Source organism: Durio zibethinus, chromosome 2 (genome assembly GCF_047325235.1).
Source record: "Durio zibethinus cultivar Kanyao isolate XHJ-2024 chromosome 2, ASM4732523v1, whole genome shotgun sequence".
In the NCBI taxonomy this organism is placed as follows: domain Eukaryota; kingdom Viridiplantae; phylum Streptophyta; class Magnoliopsida; order Malvales; family Malvaceae; genus Durio; species Durio zibethinus.
In genome coordinates, this window is record NC_143163.1 from 13989103 (window position 1) to 14011851 (window position 22749).

The 22749-nt window shown below is 28.2% G+C and overlaps 1 protein-coding gene and 1 pseudogene across 2 annotated transcripts; both read right to left on the reverse strand.

Moving 5' to 3' along the window:
• Positions 1-11898: 11898 nt before the first annotated feature.
• On the reverse strand, positions 11899-16259 carry LOC111309321 (nudix hydrolase 13, mitochondrial-like). Its single transcript, XM_022908397.2, has 6 exons — positions 15605-16259; positions 15414-15494; positions 14238-14349; positions 14026-14109; positions 12578-12727; positions 11899-12307 (listed from the first exon to the last, which is right to left on the reverse strand). Exons 2-6 carry the CDS (start codon positions 15482-15484, stop codon positions 12056-12058), a joined length of 669 nt encoding a protein of 222 aa, XP_022764132.1. The 5' UTR covers positions 15485-15494; positions 15605-16259; the 3' UTR covers positions 11899-12055.
• Positions 16260-19330: 3071 nt separating this feature from the next.
• LOC111309320 (pentatricopeptide repeat-containing protein At4g21065 pseudogene) lies at positions 19331-22389 on the reverse strand (annotated as a pseudogene). Its single transcript, XR_016331450.1, has one exon. The product of XR_016331450.1 is annotated as a pentatricopeptide repeat-containing protein At4g21065 pseudogene (transcript).
• Positions 22390-22749: the final 360 nt, after the last annotated feature.

The window sequence follows — 22749 nt, forward strand, 5'->3', positions numbered from 1 at the left end:
AGATTGTTGAAGGCATTTTTAGTCAAAAACGCCTTCAATAATCTCCTCGTCAAAACTTAAAGAGATTATTGAAGGCATTATTTTTTGTAAAATGCCTTCACTGATCATTTTTTATATCCATTCCCATCTTGAACTTTGGAATCCCAAACTGCTATTATAGAGAACGATTCAAAGCTGCATTGCAATCAAACTAAAACCCTAAACCCATTTAGTTTGCCTTTTGATTTCTTTATCTTTCTCGTCGTCGTCGACCTTCAATAACTCAACACCGTGCACGTCTCTATTTATCAATATGTCTTTATTTTATTTTTTTTTTGTATTATTTATATTCTTTGATATAGGTATTTTTTTCGTTCCTTACTATATAAAAATATATTTATTTTATTCATTCCACCGTCACCTTAGTTGTCCAAGCACCTTTCATTGTATGTATGGTGTTTCTGTGTAGTTTGATTTAAATATTATGGTTTGCTGAATGGTATTGCGAAATTTGTGTGTATTTTTTAACTCATCATTTGTTTTGCATGGAACTCTTATTTAAGGTTGGAATCACAGTATGGCTTGTACTCATAAAATATTATGGGTTTGATGATGATTTATGTATATTGTGTAGTAACTATAGTATGATATTGGTTGTATTTTATTATGTACTGTGTAAAATAGACAGTTTGGTGTATTTTGTATAATTATGATCAAAATCATATATATTATGAAATACGAACAACATATTTCTCCTATTACTAAACATAAAGAAGACACACTTGTAGGCCAAAAAAGAAAAGCAAGGGGACGAAATAAACAAATTAAAGTGACTAACATAAAAATTCACATCAACTTCAATCAAAGTAGGTAGTCTGTGTCTGATGGAGCTACCAAGTTGGCTACTCATATTGGAACGGTCATCCGTAGTAGCATTTCAATTACGTACCATAATTGACAATGAGTTCTTGATGATCTAAAGGATCATATACAGGAGTTGGTTGTGGTATATTTATTCAACTATTTCATAAAATTTGTTAAATGATCATTTAATTACAAATCAATGTGTTCATACTAATTATGTTAAATTTTTTAGGAACAATTCAATGTCCCAATTAAGTGCAAAAAGCTTGTGTTGCAATCGATTGAGAAAGCATTAAAAGACTCTAAAAGCATATTGACAACCCAATATATTTTACCGCTCGCTAATCAGGGTGATGTATTGGCTATTCCACCTACGTCATTTGTAGATGTTATAAGCTATGATGATTAGATGACTTTTGTTCGAGATCAACTATCAAAAGATTTTTTGGTACGCATACCCATTACAAATAATTATTTATAAGATTTTATGTAATATATTTGATATCTTAATATGTGATTTACACAATTTTTTTTTTTAAAAAATCAAAGAACAACAAAAGAACATTTAGGCCAAATATGTATATCATTATCGGACATCAAAAAATGGTTATGCAAATGTCAAGTATGAGCTTGTAAGTATTCACACACTTATTTTATACTCATAAATGAATATTTATGAACATTCATTTAATATAGTCTGATTCTTATATTGTGATAATTTATTAGGAATCAGCTAGCTTTGGCACCAAAGTTTTCAAATGGGATGTGTGGAACAAGGACATTTACAGAAAGATGGATCATTTGCAGATAAAGTAATTGAAGAAATGGCTAAAAAGATTGTATATATACATGCTCATTATATCATGTATGATTGGCTTTATGCTTGTATGCATGACTCTATACTAACTTGTATAGATTTATTATTATGGCTCATCTTATTGTTGTCTTTTCAGGGTGATTATGCTACTAAAGTTAAATCTGACGAACTGGCAATCCACTATGGCAAATATCCTTTGTCTTTAGCATTAGGAGCGAAAGAAAGACATGGTCGAGTTCATGGGGTTGGTAAATTTGTGTTGCTATCAAAGTTTTTCAGTAATCAACTTAAAACCCCTCAAATGACGAATGTACAATATGAAGCAATCATTGAGCAACAATAGCAAAGACTTTATGACCATGAGCAGCAATGACTCATGACTTTGGAGGCGATGTTGGCAGCAATGTAGCCTAGCATGCTTGTAAGCCAGTTGGATAGCATCATCCATTTAGGACATGCTTCTGTTATAACTCAAGCAAGAAACCCAACCTTTGGTACCAGCCATGAAGTATGATTTTCTTTATTCACTTAATATTTATTTATTTTTTATATTTATTAATTTGGTTTTAATACTTATATTTCATTATTTATTGTAGTAGGATGTTTGGACTCAAAGTATGACCCTTGCTCAGGTTACCATTGATGAGTTGTCTAATTATTCACTTGATCATTTATCTGGAAGAAACTGCATTACCGTTGAGTCCGAAGATGGGTTATTTGATCAACCATCAATTTCTTACATTGGTAGGGATGAGGTTAAGGAATTTTGTAACCTAGATGAATATCAGCTACTGATATTGTTGCTTATATAAGGTTAGCTTATAAGTATAAATATGCAAAGTCAATATGTATTAATCTATATTACGGTATATTACTAACTAGTATTGTTGATTGTTATCGTGCAGCTTGCTATATAGAAAGGTCAAGTCGAGACAAATAACCCATAAATTTAGATTCGTTGATCGAAATTTCATTAGTGAGCATAGTGGCACAGTTATTTTCGTGCTCGTCATGTGATTGAATGCATGAAAAAATGGATTGATTACTATTTACTCCCATATAATGTTGCGTGAGTTATATTCATACAACTAATTATTTCAACCTTACCTAAATCTGAGATGATGCCTAATCTGAGTATATCATTCTTATTATTTTTGCAATCATCATCGATAGCTTATTGTGATTGATACTAATTCCTTTACGCCATACTTATTTAATTCCACTCAACCAACGGCAATGCCTAACCCCGATATTAAAAATTTTATAAATAGGTATTACATGTTATTATATTATCTTCTGTTTCTTCATAATTACTTTTATTTTTGTATTAAGTAATTTTTTTCTTTTCAATTTTGGGTAATATTTTCATTTGATAAGAAAGCAAAGATAAATTGGGTGTCATTACCGACAAATGTAAAATTTATTCTTTTATGCTGAGTTTGTTTAGATAAATGTTTCCTAAACCTACTAAATTTATTTTTCAGGTACCTTGTTAACCAGGTTATACTGAATGTGGATATTATGTCTTTCGTTTTATAAGGGAGATAGTTTTATATGATTTTATGACAACACCATTCAAGGTTAGTATTAATTTCATAAAATTGTTATATCTTCAAAAAAAAAAAAGGCTAAATTATGTTCTCATTAATTAACATTTACTTCTGATTTTTTTTAGTGAGAAAGTAAAGAAAGCTTCACGATAGATGAACTTGATGAAGTCCGTAAAAATTGGTGTGAGTATGTATTATTGTTTACTAAACCTTGAGGTTGAAGATTGTTGGTTGGCTGTAAATATATGCATTTCATTTATTATAATGTTTTTAACATACCATGTTGAATGGATAATTTAAGTTTCTAGATTGAGGTATTGGTTTAATATTATTGGTATATATTTGTTTTATATCAATTGGCAGCTTTATATGAATACACATATATTGAGTACGATTATTTGAAAAAAGTATATTTATATGGTAACATTATTAGTTTTAAATTTGGATGTGTGGTCAATTTATTGAAAAACTACAATGTTCGTAATATAAATTTTAAAATGTAATTCATAGTATCACATATATAAACCAAATATTTTCTGGGCATAAACCTACAACTAACTTCACATATATAATTAAACCAAATATTTTTTATAGTATTACTGAAGGCATTTTTAGCCAGAAAACGTCTTGAATGATCCTTTACAAAATGTTGAATGGGGTTATTGAAGGCGTTTTCGGCTAAAAACATCTTCAATAATCTCTTCTAAAATTTTTTGTATGGATTATTGAATGCTAAAAATGCCTTTAATAATCCACTCAATAAATTTTTATGAAGGATTATTGAAGTATTTTTTGTCAAAAACGCATTTAATAATCCACTCAATAAATTTTTATGAAAGATTATTGAAGGTATTTTTGGTCAAAAACGTCTTTAATATTCTCTCTACAAATTTTTTTGAATAGATTATTGAAGGTATTTTTTGTCAGAAAATGCCTTGAATAACCCCACTCAATTTTTGTAAGGGATTATTCAATGCATTTTTTGATCAAAAAGGCCTTCAATAATCCCCTTCCATTGTTTCGGAAGGAGTATTGAAGGCGTTTTTGACCAAAAACATCTTGAATAATTCTTTACAAATAATCCCTTAAAAAACCTAAAAAACACTAAAGGGAGGAATCGAATATATGACCTTATGGTTAACAATTGTATGCTTTAACTGACAAAGTTACTTTAATTTTTAGAATTAAACGGTATTATTTAAAAGGTGATTATTCAACGTGTTTCAGGCTAAATACTCCTTTAATAATCTCTTTAAATTTTGACAAGGAGATTTATTGAAGGCATTTTTTTTATTAAAAATACCTTCAATAATCCTCTCCAAGTTTTTAGAAGAATTATTGAAGGCGTTTCTGATAGAAAATGCTTTTAATAATCGCCTTCATTTTTTATGAAAGGATTATTCAAGGCGTTGTCTGCCAAAAACGCATTTAATAATCTTTTATCCATTTTTATGAGATGATTATTGAAGGTATTTTTTATAAAAAATGACTTCAATAATTACTCTAATTTTTTAAAGAGGATTATTTAAGGCATTTTAGTCAATAAACACCGTTAATTTTTATCTTTAGTAGTGTTTATAAGTACAAACGCTGTTATTTGAATATTTAGTGGTGTTTTGATAAAAAAACCCCTTAAGTTTTATAAAAACACGAAAGCTAGCAGTGTTTTTAAGTGAAATATCATTACAAAATTGCCACTAATATTCCATTTTCTTATAGTGAACTGTGTTGTAAAACCTCAAAATTTACATGATTCCAACTCTTAAGAGAGGTGAGTGATTGATCCATTTGTAAATAGACAAAGTGATAAGTATGTGTATTTTTTTGAATAAAAATTGAAGCCAAAATCCTTAATTCATTTTTTTAATGTGCTTGCTTGCTTTATTTTAGTTTAGATAATTCATATTAGCAATTTAAATTATAACCTAAAGTATAAATTATTGTCACAAAAGACACATTAATTATCTTTTTATATAATTTATTCTAAATAATGCATTTATTCTAAATAACTTGTATAACGCTTAAAAAGTATATATTTTATTCTGTAGCACATGATAAAGTGTTATTATAACTTAATGTACAAATCAATATGATAAGATACAACATATTAATGATATATTTTATGTACTCCAATTTAAATTATATGATAAAATATTGTACATAATTAAAATTAATACATATATTCTAAATAGTATGCATAACACTAAGAGATTATAAAATTTACTCTTACTCACATCTATACCTAGAAGATATCGTCTAGGGAAATGTTTATTGTAAGGATTAGCTATTTGAAGAAATTGGTAATGACAACTTAAATGAAATGATAGATGATATTATCAACTTATATATTAGCAAAGCTTATTCTTCATCAGCACAATGCTTTATCTTTGTCCAACTTAATGAATCAAGATGAAAGTGAATAGTGCAAAAATTAAATTCCTCCAATTCTTTTAACTTTTGAATTTTATTTACATTTTTCATTTATATTTAATTTTATAAATAGGTTGCAAGGCATAGGAGATCATGAATCATGATATGCGCGAAGAGATTCAATCCTCACATCTTAATATTTTTATCCCGGTAATATTTTGTGTTTAATGTTATGATACTTTTATTATGATTATGTTGAATTGGTCATGGTTAATATCTGAAAATTTATTTTTAAACATATGTTGTGGACTATGGACATCATTATTTTGTTATATTTGTTTTTTAAATTATAACTATTAATTTTAAATTTAAATAATTGAGTTATGATATTATTTTTATTTATGTTAAAATTATGTTAGTAATAAAAATTAATTTTGATTTAAATATTTTGTTTTTAAAGAAGTTAATGATCATATTAATAAAGTTAATTGTATTAATGTGTTTATCATATCATATTAATAAAATTTAAATAAATTAATTTAAAATATATTAATAATATCAAATCACATGTAATACGAATAATAAATATATAATTTTGATGTATTTAATTATTTGTATTATATTAATATTTTAATTATTCATGTGATACACGCAACACACATGACACACATACACGGTCTAAAACGTTTTCCTGCTAATAGTGGTAAATTTTGAAACTTTTATAGAGTAGAGATAAAGACAAAAACAGCAATTGTGAAAACTCAACTGAGGCTCTGTGAAAAAACTTGGCATTTTTCCCCTTGAAAGTCCCATGGATCTCAATTTCTTAGGTTCAAATATAACAGATGATCGTGTGAAAAGCAGTGTGAAAAAAAAAAAAAAAAAGGAGTCAAAGGGAAACCTCGCCCCTTATTACATGGAAGAAAAGGCAATCAGCGGAAGCGCATTAGGAAACAGCGCACAATCCTTCCTTCCGCGTTTACTTCGCTTTGTTCAATTTCAAATGAGGTGCTGGTAGCATTTTTATTGAAGACATTGCTATGGATTATGGAAGCTAAGACCTAAGTTGAAATTTCAAGACAACAAATAATTAATGCCATTAAAATAGTCTTCTCCTTTTTTTTTTTTTCTTGGTTATGTCGAGGACCGAAAGTCGTTGGTCTTTGGAGGGAGCGTCTTGGTATCAGAGTTATACAAAACCGAGGGTCGGCCCAGAATCTTAGGTTGGGTGGGCTCTTTCCTTTTTTTTCCCTCTATTCCGTTCCATTCTCCCACCAATTAATTTCTGATTTCGTCAATGAAACATTGCGAAAGCAGGGCAATGCCTTTTTTTTTTTTTTTTTTGAATTCTTAATCTATTTCTAAATTCTTTATCTTTATATTTGTTCAATTTATGTCAGAAATTTTTATACTTTATAAAAATTTAAAATTTAATTCTTACACTTTAATTCATATAAATTTAGTTATTATATTATTTTAATTTGATAATTTTAATACAATCACTAATTTCATTAATTTTTATTATTAAAATATTGATACAACCATTAAAATAACGATGTAGGTATTGATTTTACTGAGTGGTGTTAATTTTATTGACCTAGCATATATTTATTGACATGATAACTTAAATTAATAAAATCAATTGTTAAATTTTATAAATAGTCTTAGTACTTACACAAATTTTGAAATTTAGTTCTTTTACTTGAAAGAAATTTGAAATTTAATCATTTTAATATAAAAATTTTTTTTTTCAAAAAAAATTTTAGTTCTTTTAAATATTAAATTTACATTTTTAATAATTTAATCATTTCATTTCATTTTTTGAAAGTTTTGCATTTTTAATTTTTTTAATGTTTAGAAAAATTTTAAAAATTTTAAAAATTTTTAATTTTTTTTAGAAATTTTCTAGTTTTTTAAAAATATGAAAATTTTTTAATTTTTTAAATAGAAATCATTTTTTGAATTTTCATGTTTTTAAATTTTAACATTTTATTTAATCAAAATATTTAATTTTTTGTTTTTAACTTTTTAGAATTTTTATAAAATTTTCTATATTTTTTAAAATTTTTATGTATTTTATAAATTTTTATATATATTTAATATTTAAAAGAAAAGTAAATAAATAAATAAATAAACTATAAAGAAGATACAGATCATTAGAATTTATTCTGTTTGGTATATTTGAGATGAAAAAATATAAAAATCTAGGTAAATTGGAGAAATTGCAAAACACGAAAAGTTTTTTATTTTGATTTATTCTATGCTTGAATAAGATTAAAAAAAAATATGTAAAAAAATTTTTAAATTTATACTTTTTTTTAAACATAAGATATTATAAAAAGTTTCTAAAAAATATGGAAAGTTTTATAAAAATTCTGAAAATTTTCAAGTAATTAAATTAAATACTTTTATTATGATTATGTTGAATTGGTCATGGTTAATATCTGAAAATTTATTTTTAAACATATGTTGTGGACTATGGACATCATTATTTTGTTATATTTGTTTTTTAAACTATAACTATTAATTTTAAATTTAAATAATTGAGTTATGATATTATTTTTATTTATGTTAAAATTATGTTAGTAATAAAAATTAATTTTGATTTAAATACTTTGTTTTTAAAGAAGTTAATGATCATATTAATAAAGTTAATTTTATTAATTGTGTTTGATCATATCATATTATATAAAATTTAAATAAATTAATTTAAAATATATTAATAATATCAAATCACATGTAATACAAATAATAAATATATGATTTTGATGTATTTAATTATTTATATTATATTAATATTTTAATTATTCATGTGATACACGCAACACACATGACACACATACACGGTCTAAAACTTTTTCCTGCTAATAGTGGTCAATTTTGAAACTTTTATATAGAGATAAAGACAAAATCAGCAATTGTCAAAACTCAACCGAGGCTCTGTGAAAAAACTTGGCATTTTTCCCCTTGAAAGTCCCATGGATCTCAATTTCTTAGGTTCAAATAGAACAGATGATCGTGTGAAAAGCAGTGTGAAAAAAAAAAAAAAAAAAAAAAAAAAGGAGTCAAAGGGAAACCTCGCCCCTTATTACATGGAAGAAAAGGCAATCAGCGGAAGCGCATCAGGAAACAGCGCACAATCCTTCCTTCCGCGTTTACTTCGCTTTGTTCAATTTCAAATGAGGTGCTGGTAGCATTTTTATTGAAGACATTGCTATGGATTATGGAAGCTAAGACCTAAGTTGAAATTTCAAGACAACAACTAATTAATGCCATTAAAATAGTCTTTTCCTTTTTTCTTTTTTTTCTTGGTTATGTCGAGGACCGAAAGTCGTTGGTCTTTGGAGGGAGCGTATTGGTATAAGAGTTATACAAAACTGAGGGTCGGCCCAGAATCTTAGGTTGGGTGGGCTCTTTCCTTTTATTCCCTCTATTCCGTTCCATTCTCCCACCCCATTAATTTCTGATTTCGTCAATGAAACATTGCCAAAGCAGGGCAATGCCTTTTTTTTTTAATTCTTAATCTATTTCTAAATTCTTTATCTTTATATTTGTTCAATTTATGTCAGAAAATTTTATATTTTGTAAAAATTTTAATTTTATTTTTTATATAATAATTTATATAAATTTAGTTCTTATATTATTTTAATTTGATAATTTTAATACAATCACTAATTCCATCAATTTTTACTATTAAAACATTGATACAACCATTAACATCATGATGTAGGTATTGATTTTACTCAGTGGTGTTAATTTTATTGCCGTAGCATATATTTACTGACATGATAACTTAAATTAATAAAATCAGTTGGTAAATTTTATAAATAGTCTTAGTACTTACACAAATTTTGAAATTTAGTTCTTCTACTTGAAAGAAATTTAAAATTTAATCATTTTAATATAAAAATATTTTATTTTTCAAAAAAGTTTCTAGTTCTTTTAAATATTAAATTTACATTTTTAATAATTTAATAATTTCATTTCGTTTTTTGAAAGTTTTGCATTTTTAATTTTTTTAATGTTTAGAAAATTTTTAAAAATTTTCAATATTTTTAATTTTTTTAGAAATTTTCTAGTATTTGAAAAATATTAAAATATTTTAATATTTTAATGTTTTAAATAGAAATCATTTTTTGAATTTTCATGTTTTTAAATTTTAACATTTTATTTAATCAAAATATTTAATTTTTTGTTTTTAACTTTTTAGAATTTTTATAAAATTTTCTATATTTTTTAAATATTTTATGTATTTTAGAAATTTTTATATATATTTAATATTTAAAAGAAAAGTAAATAAATAAATAAACTATAAAGAAGATACAGATCGTTAGAATTTATTCTATTTGGTATATTTGAGATGGAAAAGTATAAAAATCTAGGTAAATTGGAGGAATTGCAAAACATGAAGAGTTTTTTGTTTCGATTTATTAAACATGAAGAGTATAAAGAATTTAATGTCATGAAAGGTCATTAAACTTTCACCTAATTTCCAAAGAGGTCAATAAACTTTAATTTGTCACTATAAAATCACTAAAATTTGTTAAGTATACAAAATTTGACTATTCTAATAAATTTCATCCAAAATAAAAATTATATAAAATCTAAATATTGAACTCAACCAAATAACATCCAGATTTTCTATGTAACCAAAAATTCTTTCATACATCACAAAAGAATAATAATAATAAGGAAACCGACAGTAGAAATATCTTTAATAAATATATATTTGTTTTTTTTTTTAAGTATTATTATTATTATTTAAATTAAAGAGCATAAATATTTAAACAAAAAAATTCTTATAATTTAGTTAAAACATTATTTGTTAAATATTTACTCCATGAATGTAAAAATTGTAATTGCTACAATTTAATTAATACTTTAATTAAATAGTAAAGAGTTTTTCTTTTATTTAAATATTTATATTCTTTAATTTAAATAAAAGTGGCAACACTTGAAAAACCAAATATACATTTATTAAAGATTTTTATGCTCTAGGTTTACTTTATTTTTTAATTTTCTATGATGTATGAAATGATTTTTTGTTACATAAAAATTTTGGATGTTGTTTGATTGAATTAAATATTTAGATTTTATTTAATTTTTATTTTGGATGAAATTTATTAAAATAATCAAATTTGGTATACTTAACAAATTTTAGTAACCTAACAAATTAAAATTCAATTACCTATTTAGAAATTGGGTAAAAGTTTACTGATGTTTCGTACAATTATATGAGTTTAGTCAAATGATGTGACCAATGATACAGTAATCATGTCATTTTTCTATTAAAATTTGGATGGAATCTATCAACAATTAAATGTGATCAATTGGATATATTTAATAAATTTTAATAACTTGAATGGACTAATCAAAGTTTATAACTTAAATGGGATTTGAGAATAAATTAAAACACTTATAGCGAAATTTATCTTAAATTTTTTTAATTAATAAAATAATATCATTTAATTCATTAATAAAATATAATATTTATATATTGATAATATATCAAATATATATTTATTACAAATATGATGACTTTTTTTAATCTTCAATGATATCATGCACTCACCAATCTCAAATTAATTCTCATTAATTTTCTAACCCTAATTATTAAAATTAACAAATGAAAAAAAAGGAAAGAAAACTCAGAGCTTGCTTTTCTATCTATTGGTTTTTCATCTTGTTCGTTTCTCCCCCCGCACCTTTCTTTAAATTAATTCATTATTGGTTAGTCTTTTTTAATTTTCATTTGATGATCAACATAAGGGTTTTTTTTTTTTTTTTTTTTTTATAACCAAAATCAACACCAATGAAGATATTAAAGTCACACACGAGACGATGTCCTTGAGTTGTGCCCTTTTTTCCGAGGGAATCCTCCATTTATTTGCTTTTTCCCTCTTAACTGTATTTGATTTGTTTAAGGTCATCATTAAAAATAATTTTTTCGTAAGCACACACATGATAGAAATAATAAGAGTACAAAATTTTTTGATGAAATAGAATTTTGATAGACAAAAGAAAAATAAACTCCTTCCACCCACAAAAATTGGTTACATAAAAGATGAAGAATTGCATTTCCAAAAAGAAAAACGTGGAAGTAGAGAATCAGCGTAGTTCTTTGTATTTTAACCATTATTGGCTTCTACTTTTCTTATTTAATTAATTAAAAAAATGAATGCAAATAAGTGTAAAGGGTAATTCGGGTTAAAAATATTAACGATAGTTGATTTAGGGGATGTATGATATTAATTAGTTTTTTTTTTAAAGAAAATTCACTTTTTAACATCATTCTAATATAATTTAAACTCTAAAAAATAAGAGTAAGTGAGAAGTCCAGTTTATTTTTCTTCTCATTTGCTATGTTTTTACAGCAGTTGTACCAGCGAAGAGGAGATTAGAAGATTGAATGTGACCCAGTATTTAACAGTTAATGATGGCAAACACCTAATCGATAACATTTGTCTAGGACTCATTAACCCTGGACAATACATTTATTAGTAAAAGACTCTTCAAGGTGCTGTACGCTGGGTGGTTTGCCGGAACAACCAGCTGATAACATCTGATGATGCTCTGGCAGAGCATCCGACGCTGGGAACATAGGGAGCTCCTCCAACTTTTCTGCCCTAGCACTCGTTCTGTCTTTGTCGATGGCTCTCAAAAATACTTGAAGAGCATCTCTCATCCAATCATACCGGCAAAATTTATATGCTTCTTCTGGGGAAAGCTGTACAAGACATCAAACAGTTCACGCATAAACATAGTTCAAATATGGCTATATGATCATCAAATTGGCAGAAATAAAAAGGTATTAACAAAACAAGTTCATCTTGCAGACTACTCCAAACATGTTAAGAGATAAACACTTAGGGCATTATCCAGATGATTTATATTAAAAGATAAGGCAATCTTCTCCATATGACCAATATGTGCAACGCGCCTGTAATGCCAAGTTAGATACCTAGAGTCTTGTTAAACCTTAGTTTTTTTTACTGACCCATTTCCTCTTGTAACTAGTCTGCTCTGCCCATGAGTCAAGTTCTTCAGTCACCTCCAAGGCAAACATATAACCTCTACAACCACCTTCCAGGCTGCAGCTGTTCTGTCTGCTCTTGCTTCTAAACTCCCAGACTCCCAGTGGATCCTCCTGGATAAAGTGAAAATGACAACATTATATATTGAAAACACCGATTTACATAAGGAATGTCAGTCCATCACAACATGATACATCAACTGCAGCTGTCACTGTCAGCACTTAGCAATGATTTTGTGCATTGAGGTACGATTAGTAATACAGGCATGTAAATAATAAAATTAAAACCTCATACAAATTTCTGCATCATCAAACGTCAATGTGTAAAAGATTACAAGACCAAAGCAAACCACATTTCGTTTAGAAATATGGAAAGCTAGAACTATTTTGAATGCTGTTCAAACTCGTGCACCAGCCACGATATGTGCTTTAGATGAAAGGGAAGTTGCTATATAGATTCATATTAGCATGAGTAGCATACATATTTCAACAGCTCATTCTCATTGAACTTGCAAAGAGAAGAAACATGTGCAGCATCAGCGTAACAATTTTGACTGCACCAGAGCAACAGTCGAACACTGTAGTTGCCTCAAGTCCCATTTTCCTTTCCAAGACAATTTCATGTCTTTCCATTTTTTCTTTTTTGTCTGACCATAATCAATGATTCTATCATGCCATAGATCATATACAACCTGATAAATAAATATTATGTCTCCATCCATTCATAAGTACATCACCATTTTCATCAAATTCTATACCCTCCAGTTGCCATTACCGACTGGTTATAATTGAACGAGTCAAATGCTTTTAAAGAATACATCTCAAAGAAGGCATATAAATTTGATGGATTAATGTATCAAATAAAGCAAGATCAGCTAGCACCACTCAATAGAATTAGCTTCATGAATTAAGGAAAGAGAGATGGGTAGTGGACACACTTTGAACGAATTAAAATCCCTTTTGGGTACAAGACATGACTACTCATGTGTTTTTAGTAATTTGATCATTACTAGAAAGCCCAATTATTTGACCCACCTTCAACTTCAATACTTAGTCTCATTACTAAAGACACATGAGTAGTCATATTACTAAAGGCACTTATTTTTATAGTACTTATAGAAGATTTTTCTCAACGAGGAATACATAACATTCTAAACTACTAATATATATTCCTCATTCCCCAATATGTACCTTAGCCAAGAGCTTGTGGCAGTTTAGAAAGACATGATATATTCTTTAGATTACTAATTGTAGCTGTACTGTCAACAACCCATGAACTATATATGCAAGTGAATTTAATTACTATTAATTAAAAGAAGTCAGATAACTCAGGTATCCATAATATGAGTATTAAATTTAATAAGCAAGAACAGTTAGTCATGCCAATGCCAAGAACGGATATTGAAACCTACAGCAAGTATTCCTTTCACTCCGGCTTCCTCCAGGGCCTCACGACATGCTGCTTCATGAACAGTCTCATCATCTTCCCATCCCCCCTGACATTCACATAAATGTGTCAACCTTGACATCAACAATTCCTTCCATGGTATGGTTTTTATATAAACACATCAAATAAATTAAATAGTTTAGGATATAATGTGGGAGTGGGAAGATAAGTATATGCCTTAGGGAACACAAGATCATCACGATTTGGCGTCGATATCATGAGAATAGTAATCCTGCTCATCACATTGCTGTTCCTATCCTCAACATTTAAGAATCTGTATGGAATGCACCTAAATTTTTGAACCAGAAAGAGCAACTATGAGTGAAAAAGACAACAGAGAACAAAGCAGGTTTGCAGCTGTTGATGAAGAAGAATGCATCCAAAGAAACTGGTGCGTAAGGTAGCAGCTGATATTGCATCACTTCTAAAGATTCCAATAAGTCAATCTCTTTCACGACACCTTGCACTAGCTTATAAATTAATAAAAAGGCAAGGGTGCTTGTCATCTGCTATGATTTCAAACATCAACTGATCTATAATATTTACGAAAAGTGACATGGAAAAGTAAGCACCAAGAGCAATATTACCCACTTCAAACGAATTTTTCAAGTGCTCAATGACTCTAATTTATACCGAGAAAACTATCTTTAGTGTGTCCATTCTTAACCTTTATAAATACAGAACAGATGTAGCAGATGAAAAATTAACGAAGTAATTTCATCAATTAAATAGACTTCTGTGCGCATTAATCCTATAGATCCTGCATTTATTTCACCCCTCCCAATAAAAAAAAAAAACTTTCATGCCTCAAATAATTATTCTATCTTGTCTTTTCTGTTTAAAAACATGAGCACTGGCATCCTTCTTTTTATTTTTATTTACCTTTTTCTTAAAGTCCTTGTAGAAAAACAAGGATGTGAAGAAATTAAATAAAAGACAATAACAGGGCCAACAGAAAGTCAAGGCAAAGGCCCATCTCTGTTTTAGTGTTTATCAAATCGACATAAAAGCAAAACCACTATCACGTTTAACCACAATAATTTGGCACTAGTTATTGATATTTTGCTCTCTTTTCTTTTTGAAAGAAGCACCAAGATAAAGAATGATGCTTGCCACTAATTCTTAACACATCTAAGGAAGACATAGACACCTTATTCACCTGAAACTATGTTCTTATATTATCAACACTACCAAAAAGGTTACTACAATGACAATCACATTACTAGAGCTTTAACAGAACTGAGATAAAAATTTCAATGTTCACAGGCTAGAGACAAAATAATGGAGCTAGAACAAGAAACAGAAACAAGGAAAGAAATTAAAATTTAGAAAGCGGCGAAATTTTGAGATTACCCGGCAACAAGTCTCAGATTATCCTCGTATCTTTGTCTGTGTCTACCTTTTCGTGCTGGTAAAAACGACATGATATACTATCTGCGGCATCCCACAAAACACAAAAACGAAAGAAAAAGTAAAAGGTAAAGAAGAAAGATGATTAAGTCAACTACAACAAACTATGAGAAATGCAAAAGAATAGTGGTTACCTGGATTGTTGTTTGGGTGATCAAGAGCTGCATTCAGTAAGAGAAAAGCAGAAAATCCTGACCCTTTAGGTGAAAGCAACAAGGAATCTTTTTGGTTGAAGAACAAAGCAATGAGAAAGCACAAAGAATGAGCAAAAAAATTGTCATGCTCCGAGATTTTAATAGGAAAGAGGAGGAACAAGCAAGTCAATAACGGCAACGGTAACACTGAACCTTTACAAAAGTTTTTTTTCTTTTTTTTTGTGAGAACTTTAAAACAGAAGGGAATGTTAGATTGCTCCTTCACAGAAATTGTCTAGTTTTACCCATTAGCAGCAAGAGAGAAAGGGGAGAACGAAGGTTTCAGCGAGGACCAAATCAACGGAATTACCCTTACCAGGCTTATGTTTAGTAGTGGTATTAAAATTCCTAACTGGTACAGCTGTTATTCAAAACTGTGACTTTTTTTTGGAATGATTGAATCGTGAAACATGATCCTCATCTTTTCTTCAAATGCCAAAAGAGAAATAAATTAAAAAAAAAAAAGGAAAAATATCTTTGAGCTTGTTTACAATGTTTTCCAACTTCTTTTCTTCTAATCTGTTGTTTTTATAAGGCGAGGGACGCCCTCGATCATGGAATCATCGTCACAGGGCCTTTTTAGCCTTATATTTTAAGTTGAAGCACGTCATCGGAGGTCCCGTCTAACTCATGGTTGCTTTCCTTCACAACTTGGGGTTGACGTATAGGCAAACCTCATGTATTAGTTCTTAGTTTTTTTGAAGGAAAATTTCCTTCCTTCACTGGCAAATTTATGCGTTGATAATGCATTTTACATGCAAGTCTTGAGATTGGGAAATTCTTAAAATTCATTTATTATCTTTTTTTTTTAGACAAATTATGGGTCCATATCCAGCAAAATGAAGGAAAAAGGTTTGTGTTTGCTTTTGGGCCAATAAGAAACAATGAAGGAATAATATATTTACATTCGTTTGTCAATAGTTGACAATAAGAGCCGAAAGAGAGAATGCCAAGAGGAAACAACGAAGAAACTTCCATCGACGAGCATCTTCAAAAATTGTCCATTACTTATAGCTCCAAAACAGAAGTTAACAAAATTTTGTTTGATATATTACATTGCATTGTACGAGAATCCAAGAGTAATTAAGTTGACATGATTCCTTCACATCAGTCTTGTATTACACGCCAAAAGCGTTTACTCTGAGGTCAACTCTTGCCAAAAAAGAATTAATAACAGTTTCGTTAATTTATCAAACTGGGCAGGAAATAGGGCCAATGTCTAACCACGTGCAAACCAGGGGGGCCATCACGCCCTGTTGCCCTTATCCAGTCCAGTCGGTGATTCCACGACCGACATTTCAATATTCAATATCCAACGTCAAATTTTAATGCGTTAACTTACAACTACAAATTGCTCGCATGCGCGAATTTCCATCGGGTAGCAATATAAAATTAGGAATTCGAGTAGTATCCTACCTAGACATGACATAATAATTACGTCATTAGAAAACTTAAAGAGCTTTCAAGCGTGTGAAGAAGCGCCACATCTCAACAAATGGGTTCGATGAATAAGTCACGACGAGCCAGATGACATCCAACGGAGAAAGGAGGGGTAACCATTTCATCTTATTTTATTTATGATTTATTTAATGGATGATGAGATTATTTTTTAAAATTAAAAATAATAGTAGTTATAAAATTTAGATAAGATGATATGTGTATTCGTGTGATATAAAATATTAAAATTTATATATTTATGTTGTTATATAAAAATTATATGTTAAAATTTATGTGACAAAAAAATATAAATATATCTTTTTTATTTTATTAATTTTATATATAATTATTATTAAAATTTTAAATTATATTATTTTTGTGTTTTTATTTGTATTATATTGTGTCATCGTATTATATTTTAAATGATTAGATTTAATAAAATTAATTATTATAATAATAAAATTAAATATTATAATAATAAAATTAAAATTAATTATGATATATATGTTTAAATGAAAAGATAATTATGATGATGAGATACAATATGTTGAAAAAAATATCATTAACAATATTAAATTAAAATTTATATTTAATAAAATATATAGTATATATTTGAGAAGTTCATAAATAATTAAAACTTATTAAAATTATTTATTATACAAAACAATGTTTCTATCAATAAAATTTTAAAATATTTATATGAATATTTAATATTATTTAACATTTAAAATCTTAAAAATTTTATTAATAAATAGTGATAGATTATTCCATATGAAAATATTATATTTTTAACTTTCAAACGGGAACATACATATTTTATATTAAAATATTATATTTTTTCCTTTCAACTGAGGGCATATGAATTTCATTGTGCGGCAATGAAATGTCCGATTAAATTCGAATTTTGCGCGTTATTTTTCAGAAAGACTATCAAATCCCTTAGGATATAATGAGAACGTGAAGGCGAGATGAGGGGAAATTGTCACCAAAGGCCCATTAGATTGTCTGTATAGCGTCAGTGCGGTGCAACTAGCACAATAACGGCGGTGAGGAAAAAAAAATTGATTTAGATTTATAGTGTTTGATTGGAAACTAACTTTTTTATTTAATGTGAATTAAATTTAAATATTAAATTTGATTTGAATTTTGAATTAAAAGATGAAAAATAAAAAAAAATCAAATCAAATAGAATAGAATCAAATTACATATATATTTTATTATATATATTAAATTTTTATAAAATAAAAATAATAATTTTATATCAAAATATATTTAAATATATGAAAATTTTATATTAAAATAATATATAAAATTAAAAAAATTAAAAATTAAAAATTAAAATTGATAAACCAAATCAAACTAAATTTAATAAATAAAATTTAGGTTGATTTTATTTGAATCAAATCAATATTTAATTTAAATCATATTTCAAAATTTTATAATATTATATAATATTTAAAAAAATCGAATCAAATTTTATCTAAATTAATATCACCCTTTTAATTCACACTGCAAGAAAGCTATTTGGATAAGTGGTTGAAAATTTTCGACTGAACCGTACCTCCAATTAGGTGCTCGATCGTTACTGGCGTTAAAGAGGTCAGTGAAAATTCTTAACTTAGAATCGGGGATAAAAATTTTTAAATACCCTCATTGTACATATTATAACTGAATTAGACATTTATCAATTTATTTTATTTAAAACTTTAAACTCAAAAGGCATAATAAAGATATGGTCAAATCCCACATATTTTATATTGGTTCCAATCCACATTTATTTTTTTAATTATTTTTTGCTTATTTATTTTTTTTTATCAATGTTTGTAAATTTTTTTTTAATATGTTTATCACTTGTGTAGTAATGTAAATTATTTAAAAAATAAATCATATAACGTTATTATTTTTATTAGTAATTTTTAATTATTTATTAACTTAAAATTTTGCCAAATGTATAATAAATTTTATATAATAAAATTTTAAATTTAATAGATATAATTTTCAATAATTTATTAGTTTCTCAAATATATACTATAAATTTTATTATATATAAATTTCAATCATATTTTTTTTTAACATTATACTTTATCTCATCACAATCGATACGTTTATATCTAACTATATATCTCATAAATAATTTTAATTTTATTATTATAATAATTAATCTTATTATTATAATAACAAATATTATTTTTATTTTTAATCTTATACGTTTATAGCTAACTATATATCTCATAAATAATTTTAATTTTATTACTATAATAATTAATCTTACTGTTATAATAACAAATCTTATTTTTATTTTTAATCTTATCTGACTTTCTATCCATCCGAATTTTAAGAAGAAATTTGAGATGTAGTACTGTCGAAATGAGCCAACCGTACCACCTCGATTGGATCCAAACGACCCCGTTAATACGATTGGATCCAAAAAATGTCCAAGCGCAATTAAACGGAATGCAATTGGATCCACATCAGGCTTTAAGCGCTTTACGGGTTCAACTCCACAGTCCAGGGAAAGGAGAGGGCAACTTGCAGAATTAAACGGTTTTGGAAAATCCAGCTGTTCCAATGGGCAAAAGTGGTTTTGGGCCATTGCCCGTGTGAGACTGATGAACTAGAGCCACCTCAAGACAAAAAAGTAAATAAATAAAGGAACGAAAGAAACAGACAACAGTAATTGACTAAAACCTTTATACAAAAAAAAAAAAAAAAAAACCAACATAACTAGAAGGCAAATTAACCAAAAAACATGAACTCAAAGCGTTATTATTCATTAGTGTATTAAAATTTTATAGCTTATCAGTATCTCTTCCAAGTGGAACTTACCAAATGTGTTAAAACTAAACACTATATAAGTTACTCTACCTGGTTAACATAATTTGGGAAGTTTTCAACAACCATTTTCCTTGGATGCGCCCTTTCCAAATACAAGCAGAAGCAATTGGTCAATAAAATGCTCAGTAGCATTCACTTTGAATTCAGTTTGTGTACCTCATCTGTTACGGTATCAGAAAATTTACCGTCGAGGTTGAGAGGATCCAGGCTGTAATAGTGTTGCTGATAAAATATCTTAAACAAAACTTCTGTGCCTCTTGTTTTCCTCCACATAAAAATTATATAAGATTACTTATTTTTTGATGGAGCAATAGGAAAAAGAAGTATATATCAAAATACGTCCTGAAACTAGAGCAACTACATGCCTGAAAGCCACTCAAAACATATACGGAATCCAATACAAATATAAACATGCAGAAGACAGAAGAGAGAGTCAGAGAGGATTATTTATTACCAGTAGTCCTGGCAAGAACAAGATCCCCTACTAAAATGATGGAATCTATTCCGATCTCTGACAACAATTTCTCTGTCAAGCTTATGTGAAACATGTTTCATGAAACAATGGCAATCATAACATATTCGAAGATTCTTTATGACTCTTATGGCCCTTCTATCCTTAAAGCTAAGAAGCGCAAAAGCAACAGCCAACTTTTCACTATGATAAGTAAGATTCTGCTCCTTCTCCTCCTCTTCAATGTCATGTAACACATTGGATGTATAGGGGGTATAACCTTCAACTCTAAGATCATCAATTATTGAAATCAAGAATTTTTTAATTTCCTTGGATTTAGGATGTGAATTGTCTCCTGAAACAAACTCATAAATCATCTCCTCCACATTCAGAAAACTATAACCAGGATTCTTCCCAATTTTCTTCTCCCTCATCAAATTTCTCACATCTGCTTTCTCAACCCATCTACCAACTCCACCATATGCATTGGATAAAAGAACATAATCACCATCATGATTAGGGTCAAGCTCACAAATCCTCTCCTTCACTTTCTCAGCTAACTTAAGCTCATTATGTTTCACACAAGCTCCAAGCAAAGTTCTCCAAATAACAGCATTGGGCCTAGTAGGCATTCTATCCACAAATTCCAAAGCTTCGTAAAGCAACCCTGCACGACCAAGTAAATCAACCATACAGCCATAATGCTCCACCGTAGGTTCCATCCCATAATCCATCTTTATGCTATCAAAAACTCCCCATCCATCGTCCACTAGTCCCCCATGACTACAAGCCACTAAAACTCCATTAAAAGTAACATGATCTGGCTTCAAACCAGTTTTTTTCATCTCAGAGAACACTTTCAATGCTTCTTTACTGCGCCCATGAACAGCCAGCCCGTTAATCAATACCGTCCAAGTCAACACATTTTTCACAGGCATTCCATTAAAAACTTTAATAGAATCATCAACAGAGCCACATCTAGAATACATATCAATCAACGCAGTACCCACAGAAACCGTGCGCTTCAATTCAGTTCTTGAAATAAAAGCATCAATCCATTTACCCAATTCCAAAGCCCCTAAGCTTGAAACCGCAGATATTACACTAAGCATGGTAACTTCATCCGGCTTAAAATTTGCCGCCAACTGCATTTCTTGAAACAAACTCAAAGCTTCGTACCCAAAATTATTTTTTGCAAGACAAGAAATCATACTAGACCAAGAAACCAAATCTTTATCAGGCATTTTATCGAACACGTCGAGTGCCTTCGCCACTGACCCAAACGAGCCATAGAAACTTGTCAGTGCGTTTTGTATATAAATGTCAGAATCCAAACCGAGTTTAATTATCAGTACGTGAGTTTCGCGGCCTGTGCAGAGAGAGGCGCAGGCTTTAAGGACGAAAGGGAAAGTAAAGTGATCAGGGGATATACCGTCACGGCGCATGGCGCTGAAGAAGGAAACGGCGTGAGAGGGAGAGGAGTGAGCGTGGGCCCTGATGATAGTGTTGTAAGCGAAGGTGTCAGGGGAGGGAATGTGAGCGAAAACAGAGCGCGCATAGGATAAGGATACGGGGGCAGAGGCGGCGAAGTATAGTAGGAGGGGGCGGAGGGAGGGAGGGTCATTTTGGAGACCGGTTTTGATGAGGCGGGTGTGGAGCTTGTACACATTATTCATGGATAGATATCAGTATGCATTATTGGCCTGTTTCTTTTTCCCGATTTCTGACGTTAATTGGCCTTGACCAGTTCATGTAGCGGTGTTAGCTGTGCTGCTGCAGACAGCTGAGATAGTAAGATGAGTTGTATCAATTCAACACATAAAATGAAATTGAAAAGAAAAAAGTTGGGGTTGTTTGAGATTTTCATTTTGTCAGAAGTTTTTTTTTTTTTTTTTTACGTTTTTTATTTCCGAGATTTTGTGTTTGTTTTATTTTATTTTATTTTCAAAATTTTAAAAACCTAAAATATGTTTGGCCAGTAATATTATTACACATTAAAAATAAATACTATTATTTTAAGTATAATAATTCAATAAACAAAATAAAAATATAAAATTAAATAGTAATAATATTATATTTATTAAATATAATTATTATTTAAATCATATAATTTACATAATATTTAAACAATATTATTTAATTATTTTTGAATTTAATATCATGTAAACAATATTATAATTCAATATAAATTAAATAATATTAATTCAATTAATTTCTAAAAATAATAGTTATATGAATTATTAAATATAAATATTTAATATTCAATAATCATATTTATTAATACAAAATTAAATGTTATATAATATTTAATTAAATATTTAATATTATATAAACATTAAACATTATATAATATTTAATTAAA

Excerpts from the sequence above, each read along its gene's own strand:
- LOC111309321 (XM_022908397.2), bottom strand. The coding sequence starts at position 15,484 with ATGTCGTTTTTACCAGCACGAAAAGGTAGACACAGACAAAGATACGAG. Across the intron at positions 14,350-15,413 it reads AATCTGAGACTTGTTGCCGG|GTGCATTCCATACAGATTCT; the intron begins GTAATCTCAAAA and ends TCAAAAATTTAG. Across the intron at positions 14,110-14,237 it reads ATGATCTTGTGTTCCCTAAG|GGGGGATGGGAAGATGATGA; the intron begins GCATATACTTAT and ends TGTGAATGTCAG.